An 11,089-nucleotide genomic window follows, 5' to 3' on the forward strand; every position below is an offset into this window, starting at 1 on the left:
CCTGCAGCTCCCCCCACTCTGAGCTGCCCCCTGCCTCTGGCCTTGGCCTTGGGCAGGAATGGCCGGCGCCGCCCCCTCCGGCCGCTCGGCTCCTCCCTCCCTCCCAGGGCGGGAGATGGGGGAGGAGGCGGCCGGGCCCCGCCCCGGGGCGGAGCCAAAGGCGCCGGGCTGGGAGCGGCGCGCGGGCAGCTCGGCCGGCACTCAGTGGCGGGGCGCAAGGGGACCCCGAGGAGGTACAGCGGGGGCGCCCCGGGCCGTGGGGGCGGGAGAAGGCGGCGGCGGCCGAGGCGTCGGGGGGCCCGGCCCCGCGCGGACGGCCTGTCCGGGGGCACACGGGGTGAGGAGCCCCAGGACGCGGTAGGCGCGGACCGGGATGTGCAGCGGGGGAGGGGGAGGGCTTCCTTACCGCCCCCCGGCACGTGCCCTTCCTGAAGGCCCCCGGGCGCCACTTTTCGCCTGTTACCCGGCGCGTGCTGCCCCCGCCCCCGCTTGTCCCGGCCCCTCTGCTGCCCCGGTGCTGCTGCTGCCCCTCAGCGCCCGCCCCCCTGCCCCTGCTGCCCTGCTCTCCCTCTGCTGCCCCCTGCTGTTCTCCCCCTGCTGCTGCCTCTGCCGCCCCCTCCCCCGCCGCCCCCGCTGCTCCTTCCCCAGTCTCTGCAGAGCCCACAGCGTCCCTCACGTTGGGGTTCCCCTGGGGGGGGGCCGTGGCTGCTCCAGGCCTGTCCCCGCTCCGGCCCTTTGCTCTCCCCGTTTCCTCCTCTGTCCTCTCTGGCCCAGCCCCCACAGGGCCCGCCTAGCCCAGCTTGGGGAGGAAACATCTGTCCAACCCCACTGGCAGCTGGAGCCGGGGTCATGACCTCCAGCTGTGGAGCTGAGAAGGGTCCAGCTCCTTCTCCAGGGGCCGAGGCTGGCAGGACTTCCAGGGGGGGGGGGCGGGGAGCGTTGGGGGTGCTCAGAGGCTCCTTGGCTTGGCCAGGGTTGGGGGCCAGCGGCTGGTGCCCTGGGCCCGGCCTCCGTCGCCCCCCCTCGGTGACACAGGCCACATGGAATGTCCCCTGGCCTCAATGGCCCCTTGTGGGGCAGGGGGCTGGGACAGACGGGCCCATTGAGCTTGGACAGCGTGCACTGGCCATGGGGGGGGCTGGGACAGTCGGGGGCCCTGCCCACAGGGAGATGTGGGGGCTCCCCATCGTCCCGGCCTCCCGGCTCCTGGGGACCAAATGGGCCCCGAGTCCCCAGCAAGCTCACACCCTGTGAGGGAGGAGGGGCGGCTCCCCCCGGCCCCCCAGCCTCACATCTGGGGCCGCCCCCATTCTCAGGCCGTGACAGCGGTGGGGGGGACACGGTGGCCGGCGCCCCGCGCCTGTGGTTCGGTGACCCTAGTGCCTTCCTGAGGATGTGGCGGGGGGCAGGAGGAGCGGGGACCTGGAGCCAGGGGCCACTTCCTGTCTCACAGGAAGGCTGTGCTTGCGGCCGGCCGGGCCCGCCGTGCTGGGGACCCCGGCCCCTCCTGTCCCAGGTAGCGGGCTCCCCGGCTGGGGGGGGGAAGAAGGCCCCGCCAGGGCAGGGCCCCACATCCCGAAGGCCTGGGAGCAGTCGTTCACCCTTGGGCCGGTCCCCAGCCTTGGGGGTCCCGTCCTGCCCTAGATTCCAGCCCTGCTGGAAGAGGCTGAAGAGGAAAAGGGAGGGGCCCAGAGGAAAGGCCCCGGGGGACAGGACGTCCTCCCTTTGTCAGGGCCCGGGGTGGGAGCCAGGCCTCCAGGCTCTCCTCGGCCTGCGCCCCACAGTCGCCAGGCCCAGGTCCCACATCCCGAGCTCAGGGCCGTCCCCGGGGGCTCCTCCTGGGGATTCGGCCCTGGCCACTGGCTTCCAGCGTCCCAGGCTTAGGGCTAGAGAAGTCTGAGCCCTCCTTTGTAGAGGAGAAACTGAGGTTCCTGGGAGGCTAAGCCAACTGCCTGAAACGGCGCAGGTGGTGGGTGGGCTGGAGCCTGAAAGGACTGGGGTCCCTGCAGACCCCAGACCCCATCCCCCACGAGGTTAAGCAGGAGCCCCCAGACAGACCAGGACCCCCCCTCCCCCAGGGAGGAAATGCGGGGAAAGAGGAAGTGGCTTTGATGAGCCTGGGGCCCTGGGGGAGGGGGACCGGAAGCAGACCCTGTCATGGGGGAGGGGAGCCGGGCTGAGACTCTATTTGGGGGAAGTGAGGGATGGGTTCCTGTTTTCTCACGGTGCTGCCCTGGCTCCCCCCACTCACTGGCTGTCCCCTCTCCTCAGACACACGAGCCTCCCCCCCCCCCAGGGGCCCGGACCCTCGCAGACGGAAGAACCGGCGTCCCGCCAGTGCGCCCTGCCCTTGTCCACGGGCTCCCCAAGGAAAAGCAGCAAGTCTGGGCCCCCATGCGAGGTGTCCCGAGGCCGCTCCGTGGGACGTGCCCGGGACCAGCGAGCGGTGGCCGGTAGAAGGGGCAGGCGGGTCGCCGGGCCGGAGCCCTGCCCCAGGCCAATGAGGCCGGCACATGTGGGCAGGCAGACCCGAGAGCCCCCGGAGGGGCGCCCCCCCCGCCATGCAGTCCGACGACCTCTTCGTCCGCAGGCTTCGCCAGCCCGCCAGGCCGGCCCTGACCCCTCACACCTTTGAGCCCAGGGCATCCCCTGGGCCCGGGGCTCCCCTGCTGCGGAGTGGCAGCGATGCGGGGGAAGCGCGGCCCCCCCCCACGGCGAGCCCCCGGGCCCGAGCCCACAGCAACGAGGAGGGGGGGCGCGGGGCCACCCCCGCCCGGCTCTTCGCCGACCCTCTGGCCTTGCTGGGGCTGCCGCCCGAGGGAGAGCCGCCCCCCGAATTCCCGGCAGTCCCAGAGCCCCGCTGGTTCGCGCACTATGATGTCCAGAGTCTCCTTTTTGACTGGGGAGCCGGGGCCAGGGAGCCTCCCGACACCCCTCCCACCCCCAGCCCCGCTCCAGCCTCGGGCTCGGACCTGCTCCTGGGGGCTCCGGGCTTCCTGAGCGAGGTGGGGGGGGAAGGTGAGCTGGGCCTGGGCGGCTTGTCGCCCCCCGCGCTGCCCCCCACGCTGCCCAACGCGGCCATCTCCATTCTGGAGGAGCCCCAGACCCGTTCTGAGCCGCACAGCTTGGAACACACGGACTCAGGGGCCGGATATTACCGCAAGTACTTCTATGGCAAAGGTGAGGGGCCGGAGGGAAGTGGAGGCAGGGAGGACTTAGGGACCAGTTCTTGTCTGATGTCTGAGTGAGGAGGCCCCAGAGAAGGAGGCTGAGAGGGGGAGGGGGCCGAGACGGGGGGTGGGGGGGGCGTCAGAGCGGGGAACCCAATGTTAGAATGTCGGATGTTGGAGCTGGGAGGCCTGAGACCTTGGACTGTCACAGCTGGGACGGACTCTAGAACACAAAATGTAGAAGGTGGAACGTCAGGGGAAGGGGCCTTAGAACAGGGAATGTCAGACTAGGAAGAACTTAGAACCTGCCCCCCCACTTCCTAATTTGACAAGTGGGAAAACCGAGGCTCCCAGAGAAGGCGGCGGCTGGCCAGGTGAGTTCACAGTAGGGCTAAGAGACTAGAACTCGGGACTCTGGGCTCTTTTTCCACTGCTTCCCAGAATCGGGGAAGAGGGAAGGCAGTCTTGAGGGGAGGGGCCATGAGGAATGAGCCTGTGGCCGGTGGCTGTGTGAAAAATCACCCCCCACCCCCCACCCCCACCCCCGGTCTCCAGAGCACCAGAACTTCTTTGGGATCGATGAGAACCTGGGCCCGGTAGCGGTGAGCATCCGGAGGGAGGAGAAGGAGGGCGGCGGCTCAGCCAGCCCCCAGCACAGCTACCGCCTCATCGTCAGGACCACTCAGGTGGGGGCCGGGAGATGGAGGCTGGGGGGCCCTGGCCACGTGGCCGCCGGCCCTAAGGGATTGTCCCCGTCCTCAGCTGCGGACCCTCCGAGGCTCCATCTCCGAAGAGGTCCTGCCCCCTGGCCCTCCCCGAGGCCTGTCCCCCAAAAAGCTCCTGGAGCACGTGGCCCCCCGGCTGAGCCCCGCCTGCCTGCGCCTGGGCTCGGCCTCCCCCAAGGTGCCTCGAACCCTCCTCACCCTGGATGAGCAGGAGGTGAGTAGGGGCCCACCTTGTCCCTCTGGCGGGCTCCGAGGGCCTCCCCGGGCCCTTGCCCCCGTCTTGGCGCCTGCGGGCAGTGGGCAGCGGTCCCGGGCATCACCGGCTTCGCCACTTCCACCTGGGCCAGGCCAGACAGACAGGGGGCTCCCATGACGCTGTCCTCCCCTTCCCCAGCTAAGCCTCCAGCGCAAGGTGGGCATCCTCTACTGCCGGGCGGGCCAGGCCTCCGAGGAGGAAATGTACAACAACGAGGAGGCCGGGCCGGCCTTCACGCAGTTCCTGCAGCTCCTGGGAGAGGTGGTGAGGCTCAAAGGCTTCGAGCATTACCGAGCCCAGCTGGACATCAAGAGTGAGTGTGTGTGTGTGTGGGGGGGGACAGGTCCAGAGAGGCCTGGCTGAGGGATTAGAACTCAGGCCCCCTCGGGGCATGGGCAGGAGCCCGCCCGCCTGGACCTCGGGCTCAGAGTACAGAAAGTTCTCTGGACTGTGGAGCAAATAGTGACAATTGTATGTAATTGAGAGGAAGGGAACAGGCACTTATGGAGCACCTGCTGTGTGCCAGGCCCTGCCTGCCAAGCCCTCTTGATCCTCACAAGATCCCAGAGCGGGAAGCACAGTGATTATCCCACTTTAGAGGGAGGAAAGCGGAGGCCCCGGGGCTCACAGAGCGGCCCAGACCCCCACAAGCCCAGATCCTCCGGGCCAAGACTATCAGGGAGCTGGGGGAGCGGAGGAGGGGCCCGGGGAGAAGGGGCCGGGGGAAAGAGGGTCTGGCGGGCTTCAGCAGGGCTGGAGGGGGCGCCCAGAGGTGCCGGGGGCTGAGCAGAGCGCTGCAGGAGGGCCCCAACATGCGAGATGCAAAGGCCTAGCAAGGGTGCGATGGGGACAGGGAGGCAGGAAGGGAGGGAGGCCAGGTTGTCTTGGGATGAGAGAGACCTAGGTGGGCTTGTGGGTGGCAGAAAAGAAAAACAGACATAAGAGAGAGGAGAGAGGGAGGGAGGGAGGGAGGGTACCAGAGGAAGGAGGGGAAGAAAGCTAGAAGGACCAAGAGAGGGCGGGAGGGAGGCGGCCTGCCTTCCCCTCCCCCGCTCCCTGGCGGGCTCTCGAGGCCGGTTCTGGGGCCACATCTGAAGGTCACTGGGAGCTGGCCGGAGGCCAGGAGCTGAGGACAGAAGGCTGGGACCCAAGAGGCAGTGCCCAGTGAGAGTTGGCGGGAGGGGCCGAGGGGTCAGGGGCCGTGGGAGCATCTTCCAGCTGGGGAGGAGGGCCCCCAGGACGGCGCGGGGAGCAGGAGGGGGGCCTCTGGCTGCCCTAGCCCCCCCCTCCCCGCTGGCCACTTGCTGGGGTCTCGGAGCCACAGGGAGGCCAGAGGCCGTGGGCACTTTTGGGGCACGTGGGAAGTCCCCCACGTCTGACCCCACAAGGGGCGCCTGCCGTTTCTCCTTCAGAGCCCCCCCCTTAGAGCCTTGACTGGGGGGTCAGGGCCCCACTCTGGCACTTCCAAGCTTGCTGTGTCTTCTCTGGGCCTCAGTTTCCCCCTTTGTAAAATGAGACTAGCTAGCCCCTCCCAGCTGGGTGGTCGTTGCCCATCTTTCATGTCTCCAGGTTATTTGTCATTGCACCTCCTTCCTCAGCCCCCTTTCCCCCCTCCTTCCGGTTTCTGCCCTCCCCTGGCTGCTTCCTCTCTCCTTCCCTTGACTTGGGAGACTCCCCTCCTGGGAATAGGGAGGGGCTCTTGGCAGGGAAAAGGCCAGGGCAGTCTGAAGGCTGGCCAGCAGTGACCTCTGACCCCTAGGGCCGCCCCAGGCCCAGGTCAAGGCCCACAGGGTTGAGAACAGCAGCCTCCGAGGGGAACCAGGGCTGGACAGCTCCCTCCTGTGGGGCTCTTTTCGCCCTCAGACCCCGGGTTTCCCCCCCTTCCTTCCCTTGGCCACAGCGGACTCCACGGGGACACACTCTGTCTACACCACCTACCAAGACCACGAGATCATGTTCCACGTCTCCACCATGTTGCCTTACACCCCCAACAACCAGCAGCAGGTGGGGGGCGCACAGGCCGCAATCGGGGCGGGCAGCCCGGCTGCGCCATCCTGCAGACTGGGCTTGGAGACGGGCTGAGGGCCTGGGTTAGGTCCCCGGTTTGGGCCTGGGAGGGCCCAGCTTCAGCTGGGTAGGACTGTGGCCCGCAGGCCTCAGTTTCCCCGTCTGGCTTGCCACAAAGGTCCCTCCAGCTCCCACTGTGAGGCTCCTTTGCTGGGGGTTTTGGGGGGAGCTCTTGGGGCTTCCCTGCCACCTGAGCCCCCCGCCCTGGTCCTGTTCCCCAGCTCCTTCGGAAGAGGCACATTGGCAACGACATTGTGACCATCGTCTTCCAGGAGCCCGGGGCCCGCCCCTTCTGCCCCAGCACCATCCGCTCCCACTTCCAGCACGTCTTCCTGGTGGTCCGGGCCCACGCCCCCTGCACCCCCCACACCTCCTACAGGTCCGTAGCCGGGGGAGGGTTCCAGGTGGCCCCCGTCCCAGAGCCAGCTGGGAAGCCGGCCCCTCTCTTGCTGACACCCGCCTCCTTTCCTTCCGGGCAGCGTGGCTGTGAGTCGGACCCAGGACACCCCGGCCTTCGGCCCTGCCCTCCCCCCCGGCGGGGGGCCTTTCCCGGCCTCCCCGGCCTTCCGGGCCCTGCTGCTGGCCAAAGCTCTCAACGGCGAGCAGGCTGCCAGCCGCGCGCGCAAGTTCCACGCCATGGCCACGCGCACGCGGCGGGACTACCTGCTGGAGCTGGCCACCAACGAGGTGACCACAACTTCGCTGGACTCCGCCTCCCGCTTCGGCCTGCCCTCCTTAGGGGGTCGCCGGCGCGAGAGGCCCCGGGGCTCGGGTGGGGAGCTGCAGGCGCAGGGCGCCCTGGTGTGGGGGGTGCGGGCCGCCCCAGGAGGCGAGGACGGGGCGGCCGAAGTCCCCTGCCTGCTGGGCGTCTCGGCCGAGACCCTAGTGCTGGTGGCCCCCCGGGACGGCCGGGTCGTCTTCAACTGCGCCTGCCGTGACATACTGGCCTGGACCTTCTCCGACCACCAGCTGGACCTGTACCACGGCCGGGGGGAGGTGCTGACCCTGCGGGTGGGCGGCGCCCCCGGTGAGGCCGTGGGCGAAATCGTGGCCAGGCTGCAGGTGCGTCTGGGGGCTGGGAGGGAGCAAGGAGATGGGGCCGGGCGAAGCTCCGTGAGCCGCCCCCCAGGCTGGCCGGTGCCTGAGAGCCGTGTCCCCCGCAGCTGGTGAGCCGAGGCTGTGAGACGCGCGAGCTGGCGCTCCCCCGGGACGGCCAGGGCCGCCTGGGCTTCGAGGCAGACGAGGGGGGCTTCGTGAGCCACGTGGAGCGATTCACTTTCGCGGAGACCGCCGGGCTGAGGCCTGGGGCTCGGCTCCTAAGGGTCTGTGGCCGCCCCCTCCCCCGGCTGGGACCCGGGGCTGCCGCCGCCCTCTTGCGCTCGGCCCCCAAGGTCTGCGTCACCGTCCTGCTTCCTGATGAGAGCGGCCGGCCCCGAAGGTCAGAGCGCGCCCCGGCCCGTGGGCCTGGCTCAGACCAGCCACATCTTTGTCCACGGGAGACTTTTTGGAGCCTGCGGGGTCTCCCTGGGGTGGGCAGGGGCCCCTGGAGCCCCTGCCCCTAGAGGAACCCCCCAGTGCCTGGGCCATGAGGGAGGGGGTCAGGGGCTGACATCACCTCTGACCCGAGCGGACTCGGACACAAGGCACCGCAGGAGGCCCCTGGCCTCACTTTCCCTAACGGGGCCCTTCCTCCTGGGAAGCTCCATTCTCCTTTCTCCCCACAGGAGTTTTTCCGAGCTCTATGAGATGTCGCTGCAGGAGCCGGGCCGGCGGGGGATCCAGGGCCCCGGGCCTGAGGGGGGGCCGTGTCTGCGTCCGGCCATGGTCCAGATGCTGCGCGGGCTGAGCCTGCAGGACGGCTCCCCGGCCCCCGGCCCCCCTCCAGGCCTCCCCGAGGAGAGGACCGAGTTCTTGCACAGTCAGAGCGAGCCCTCCCCCCAAAGGTCAGTTCTGCTCCTTCCTGAGCCCCCCCAGCCTCCCCTCATCTCATCCCTGCCTGTCTGCCCCCCTCACCTCTCCCTCGCTGCCCCCCAGCTCCCCGGCCAATGGGGTCCCCGTCCTGCCAGACGCCACCCCGGACCTCCTCTTGGTCGCTACCCATAAGGCCGCCCACCCTGGTCAGGCGGGGGCCGGGCCTCCAGAGCAGGTAAGAACCAGCGGTGGCCCAGGGTGACCTCGGGGCCATCCGGGGGAAGAGGGGTGGTTGGGGGTGGGGGAGCTGGGCCTCCGTGTCCTCAGTGTGCCCCCTGACCCAGGTCCTCCCTGGCACTTCCATTGGACAAGAGGCTCTGGAACACCCCGGCCCGCTGCCCAGAGAGCTGAGCGACTCTTTCCTGCCTCGGACCCTCTCCCTGAGGAATTCCATCAGCAAGAGTAAGTCTCCTGGGGTGGGGTGGGGGGCCTTCCCCTCCCTTCCCCCTCTCCCCTCACTCCCGATCTCCCCCCCAGTCCTGTCTGAGGCTGGAAGCGAACCCCTGGACGAGGAGTGGAAATCCATCTCGGAGATCGCGGCCACCTGTAACAGCATCCTGGAGGCGCTGTCCCGGGAGGGTGAGCCGGCCTGGGGCCCTGAGGGGCAGGAAAGCCGGCCTGCGGGGGGGGGGGGGGGGGACTCTAGGGCCTTGGGCCCCCTCTGTGCCCTCCCCCTTTCCTTGCTCATCCGGGGGGCGGGGGTTGGAAGGGTAAGACTCCTCCAGGAGGGAGCACTGAGGGCTGTTGTCACTACAGGCCAGCAGCTGCCGGAGGCCCAAGATGCCAGGGAAGCCTCCAAAGCCGAGACCGAGTAAGTGCAATGGGGCCTGGGCTGAGGCCCCTGGGGCGGGGGGACGGAGCCCACTGCCCTCTCCGGTTTGGCCCCCCTCCCGGGTTCGGGGCCGCCTGGAGGGCCTGGGCCCGCAGGTGCCAGACTCCTCAGGAAGCCCTGCTTGCCCACAGCCCGGCCTCTGGAAGCTTGTCGGAGAAGGTCTCCCATCTGGAGACCATGCTGAAGAAGCTTCAGGATGACCTGCAGAAGGTGAGGAGGGGGGGGAGGGGGCCCTGGGGGGGCGGAGGGGGAAAGGTGGTCCTGGCTTCCAGGATGGGGGGAAGGCAGCCTGAAGGGGGCGCTCCAAGATCCAGCTCCTCCTCTCCATCCCTCCCATCCCCTCCAGGAGAAGGCAGACAAGGCTGCCCTGCAGGAGGAGGTTCGGAGCCTCAGACACAACAACCGCCGGCTTCAGGCAGAGTCCCAGAGTGCGGCTGCCCGCCTGCTCAGGGCCTCCCAGCAGCTAGGGAGCCCAGGCCCCTGATGCCCACCTGCACCCAGGGACCCTTTTGCTGGGGCAGAAGTTGACGGCTCTGCCCCGCCCCCACCTCTCTGCATCAGGCAGCAGGCTCCCCCGTGACCTTCCCAGCAGCCCAGGGGGCTCTGGAGTGGGGAGCCCCCTGTGTACTGTGTAAAAGTGACCCCCTGCCGCCCCCTGGCCTTTCCCAGTAGGCTCCTGGGCTCACCTCCTCCAAGCCCATCTGTAAATATCACTGGGAAGAGCTGCCCTCGTTATGGAAAGTAAAGAGCCAGCAGGCACCGTGCAAGCCGCAGTGGCAGTGGATGAATGACGAGGGAGGGTCTGCCCTGGGGAGGGGCCCCCGGGGCCCCCAGGCCAGCCACCCACTTCCCAGAGGCCCGGGCTCTCTGGGGCAGGATGGGCCAGAGGCTCCTGGGGCGGAGAAAGCCAGGGGCCTGGAGGGATGGTGGGAGCATCTGTCTGGAGCCAGGAGGGCCTGTGGGCTGACCTCGTTTGTGGGGGGAGATGAGGGCCCAGAGATAGCGGAGGCCGGTCCAGCCTCTTTTAAGGGTCCAAGCCAGGATTCGTCCCCTGGTGAGCTGCCTGACTCATGGGTGGGGAGCTCAGCGGGTGGGGCTGGTGGGGGGCCCACCCAGCCCTGTGAGGGAGAGATTGGGCGGCCACTGGCTCCTCTCAGGGCTCCCAGAGGGCTCCAGGCCCTCATCCCAGAGATCCGAGGGGCCCAGGCTCCCTTCCTGCCCGCCACCTTCCGCTTCCCCGCTGGTATCAGCCTTAGTCCCCCTCCAGTCTGGTGGTCCGGATGTGCTGTGGACCCTCACCCCATACTCTGGACCTGCAGGACAGGATACTGCCTTCCCCCACCCCACCCCTGTCCCCGGGATCAGCCCCAAAGCAGAGCGGCCGCAGCTGCTGCACACTAGAGGCTTCTGGGACTTGCCCCCTCCCCTCCCCCTCTCTGATTGACTGAGAGGCCTTTTGTCAGTGCACTGAGGCCCCCAAGGGAAATAAGGCTCTTCTCCCCTTCATCTTGGGGCTGTCCCGTCCAATCCTGCCCCCCCCCCCGGCCAGTGGCCTGGAACAAACGGCTGCATTTACTGGGGTTCAGTCACATGGGAGAGAAAATGTCTCCTGAGGGGGAGAGGGTGGATCCGCTCCCTTGGATTGTCATCCCAGAAAGCACAGGGGGAAGTAGCCGGGGCCTGGAGAGCCCTTGAGGGAGAGGGCGGCTGGGACTCCCCCATATTCAGTGGAGGCTCCAGAGCCAGCCCGCATTAGAGTGTACTGGGAAGGTATCCTAGGCTCCCCCTTTTCTAGCCACTTGGGGCATCTCCCTGTTGACTGCGCACTCCAGAGCCTGCCTTGACCTGATTGAGCTAGCAGGGAGTACTGAGGCTCCCCCTTCTCCCACATTTAAGGGTCCCCTCATCATTCACACATGGGAAGAACTTGACCTCGAAGGAATGGTGGGGATAGCAAAGCTGACCCCTGTTGGTCCGGGGCAGACTATGGCAAAGACGGGGGTCCCTAAGACCTAAGGGTTGGACTTGTCCCTGACGGAGACTCCCCTCACGAGATCCCAAGTAGCGC

At 68.4% G+C, this 11,089-nt stretch overlaps 1 protein-coding gene across 3 annotated transcripts; it reads left to right on the forward strand.

Annotated features, from left to right (window-relative positions):
- Positions 1-151: 151 nt before the first annotated feature.
- On the forward strand, positions 152-9,794 carry SIPA1 (signal-induced proliferation-associated 1). 3 transcript variants are annotated; one of them, XM_074276536.1, is made up of 16 exons: positions 152-233; positions 2,272-3,180; positions 3,726-3,856; positions 3,933-4,109; positions 4,290-4,464; positions 6,052-6,155; positions 6,440-6,597; positions 6,698-7,280; positions 7,382-7,656; positions 7,943-8,161; positions 8,253-8,364; positions 8,474-8,591; positions 8,667-8,768; positions 8,946-9,000; positions 9,153-9,231; positions 9,368-9,794. In XM_074276536.1, exons 2-16 carry the CDS (start codon positions 2,514-2,516, stop codon positions 9,503-9,505), a joined length of 3,093 nt encoding a protein of 1,030 aa, XP_074132637.1. In that variant the 5' UTR covers positions 152-233; positions 2,272-2,513; the 3' UTR covers positions 9,506-9,794. The 3 variants fall into 3 exon arrangements, with proteins under 3 accessions (XP_074132637.1, XP_074132636.1, XP_074132635.1); XM_074276535.1 differs by having other exon boundaries at positions 195-337; XM_074276534.1 differs by having other exon boundaries at positions 196-357.
- Positions 9,795-11,089: the final 1,295 nt, after the last annotated feature.

Source organism: Sminthopsis crassicaudata, chromosome 6, assembly GCF_048593235.1.
Source record: "Sminthopsis crassicaudata isolate SCR6 chromosome 6, ASM4859323v1, whole genome shotgun sequence".
Lineage (NCBI taxonomy): Eukaryota > Metazoa > Chordata > Mammalia > Dasyuromorphia > Dasyuridae > Sminthopsis > Sminthopsis crassicaudata.

What these genes read in the sequence shown, in the direction of transcription:
- SIPA1 (XM_074276536.1), top strand. Translation starts at nt 2,514, where the DNA reads ATGTGGGCAGGCAGACCCGAGAGCCCCCGGAGGGGCGCCCCCCCCGCC. An exon ending in TCACCCTGGATGAGCAGGAG is followed by an intron (nt 4,110 to 4,289) that starts GTGAGTAGGGGC and finishes CCCCTTCCCCAG; the next exon opens with CTAAGCCTCCAGCGCAAGGT. An exon ending in GAGAGCGGCCGGCCCCGAAG is followed by an intron (nt 7,657 to 7,942) that starts GTCAGAGCGCGC and finishes TTCTCCCCACAG; the next exon opens with GAGTTTTTCCGAGCTCTATG.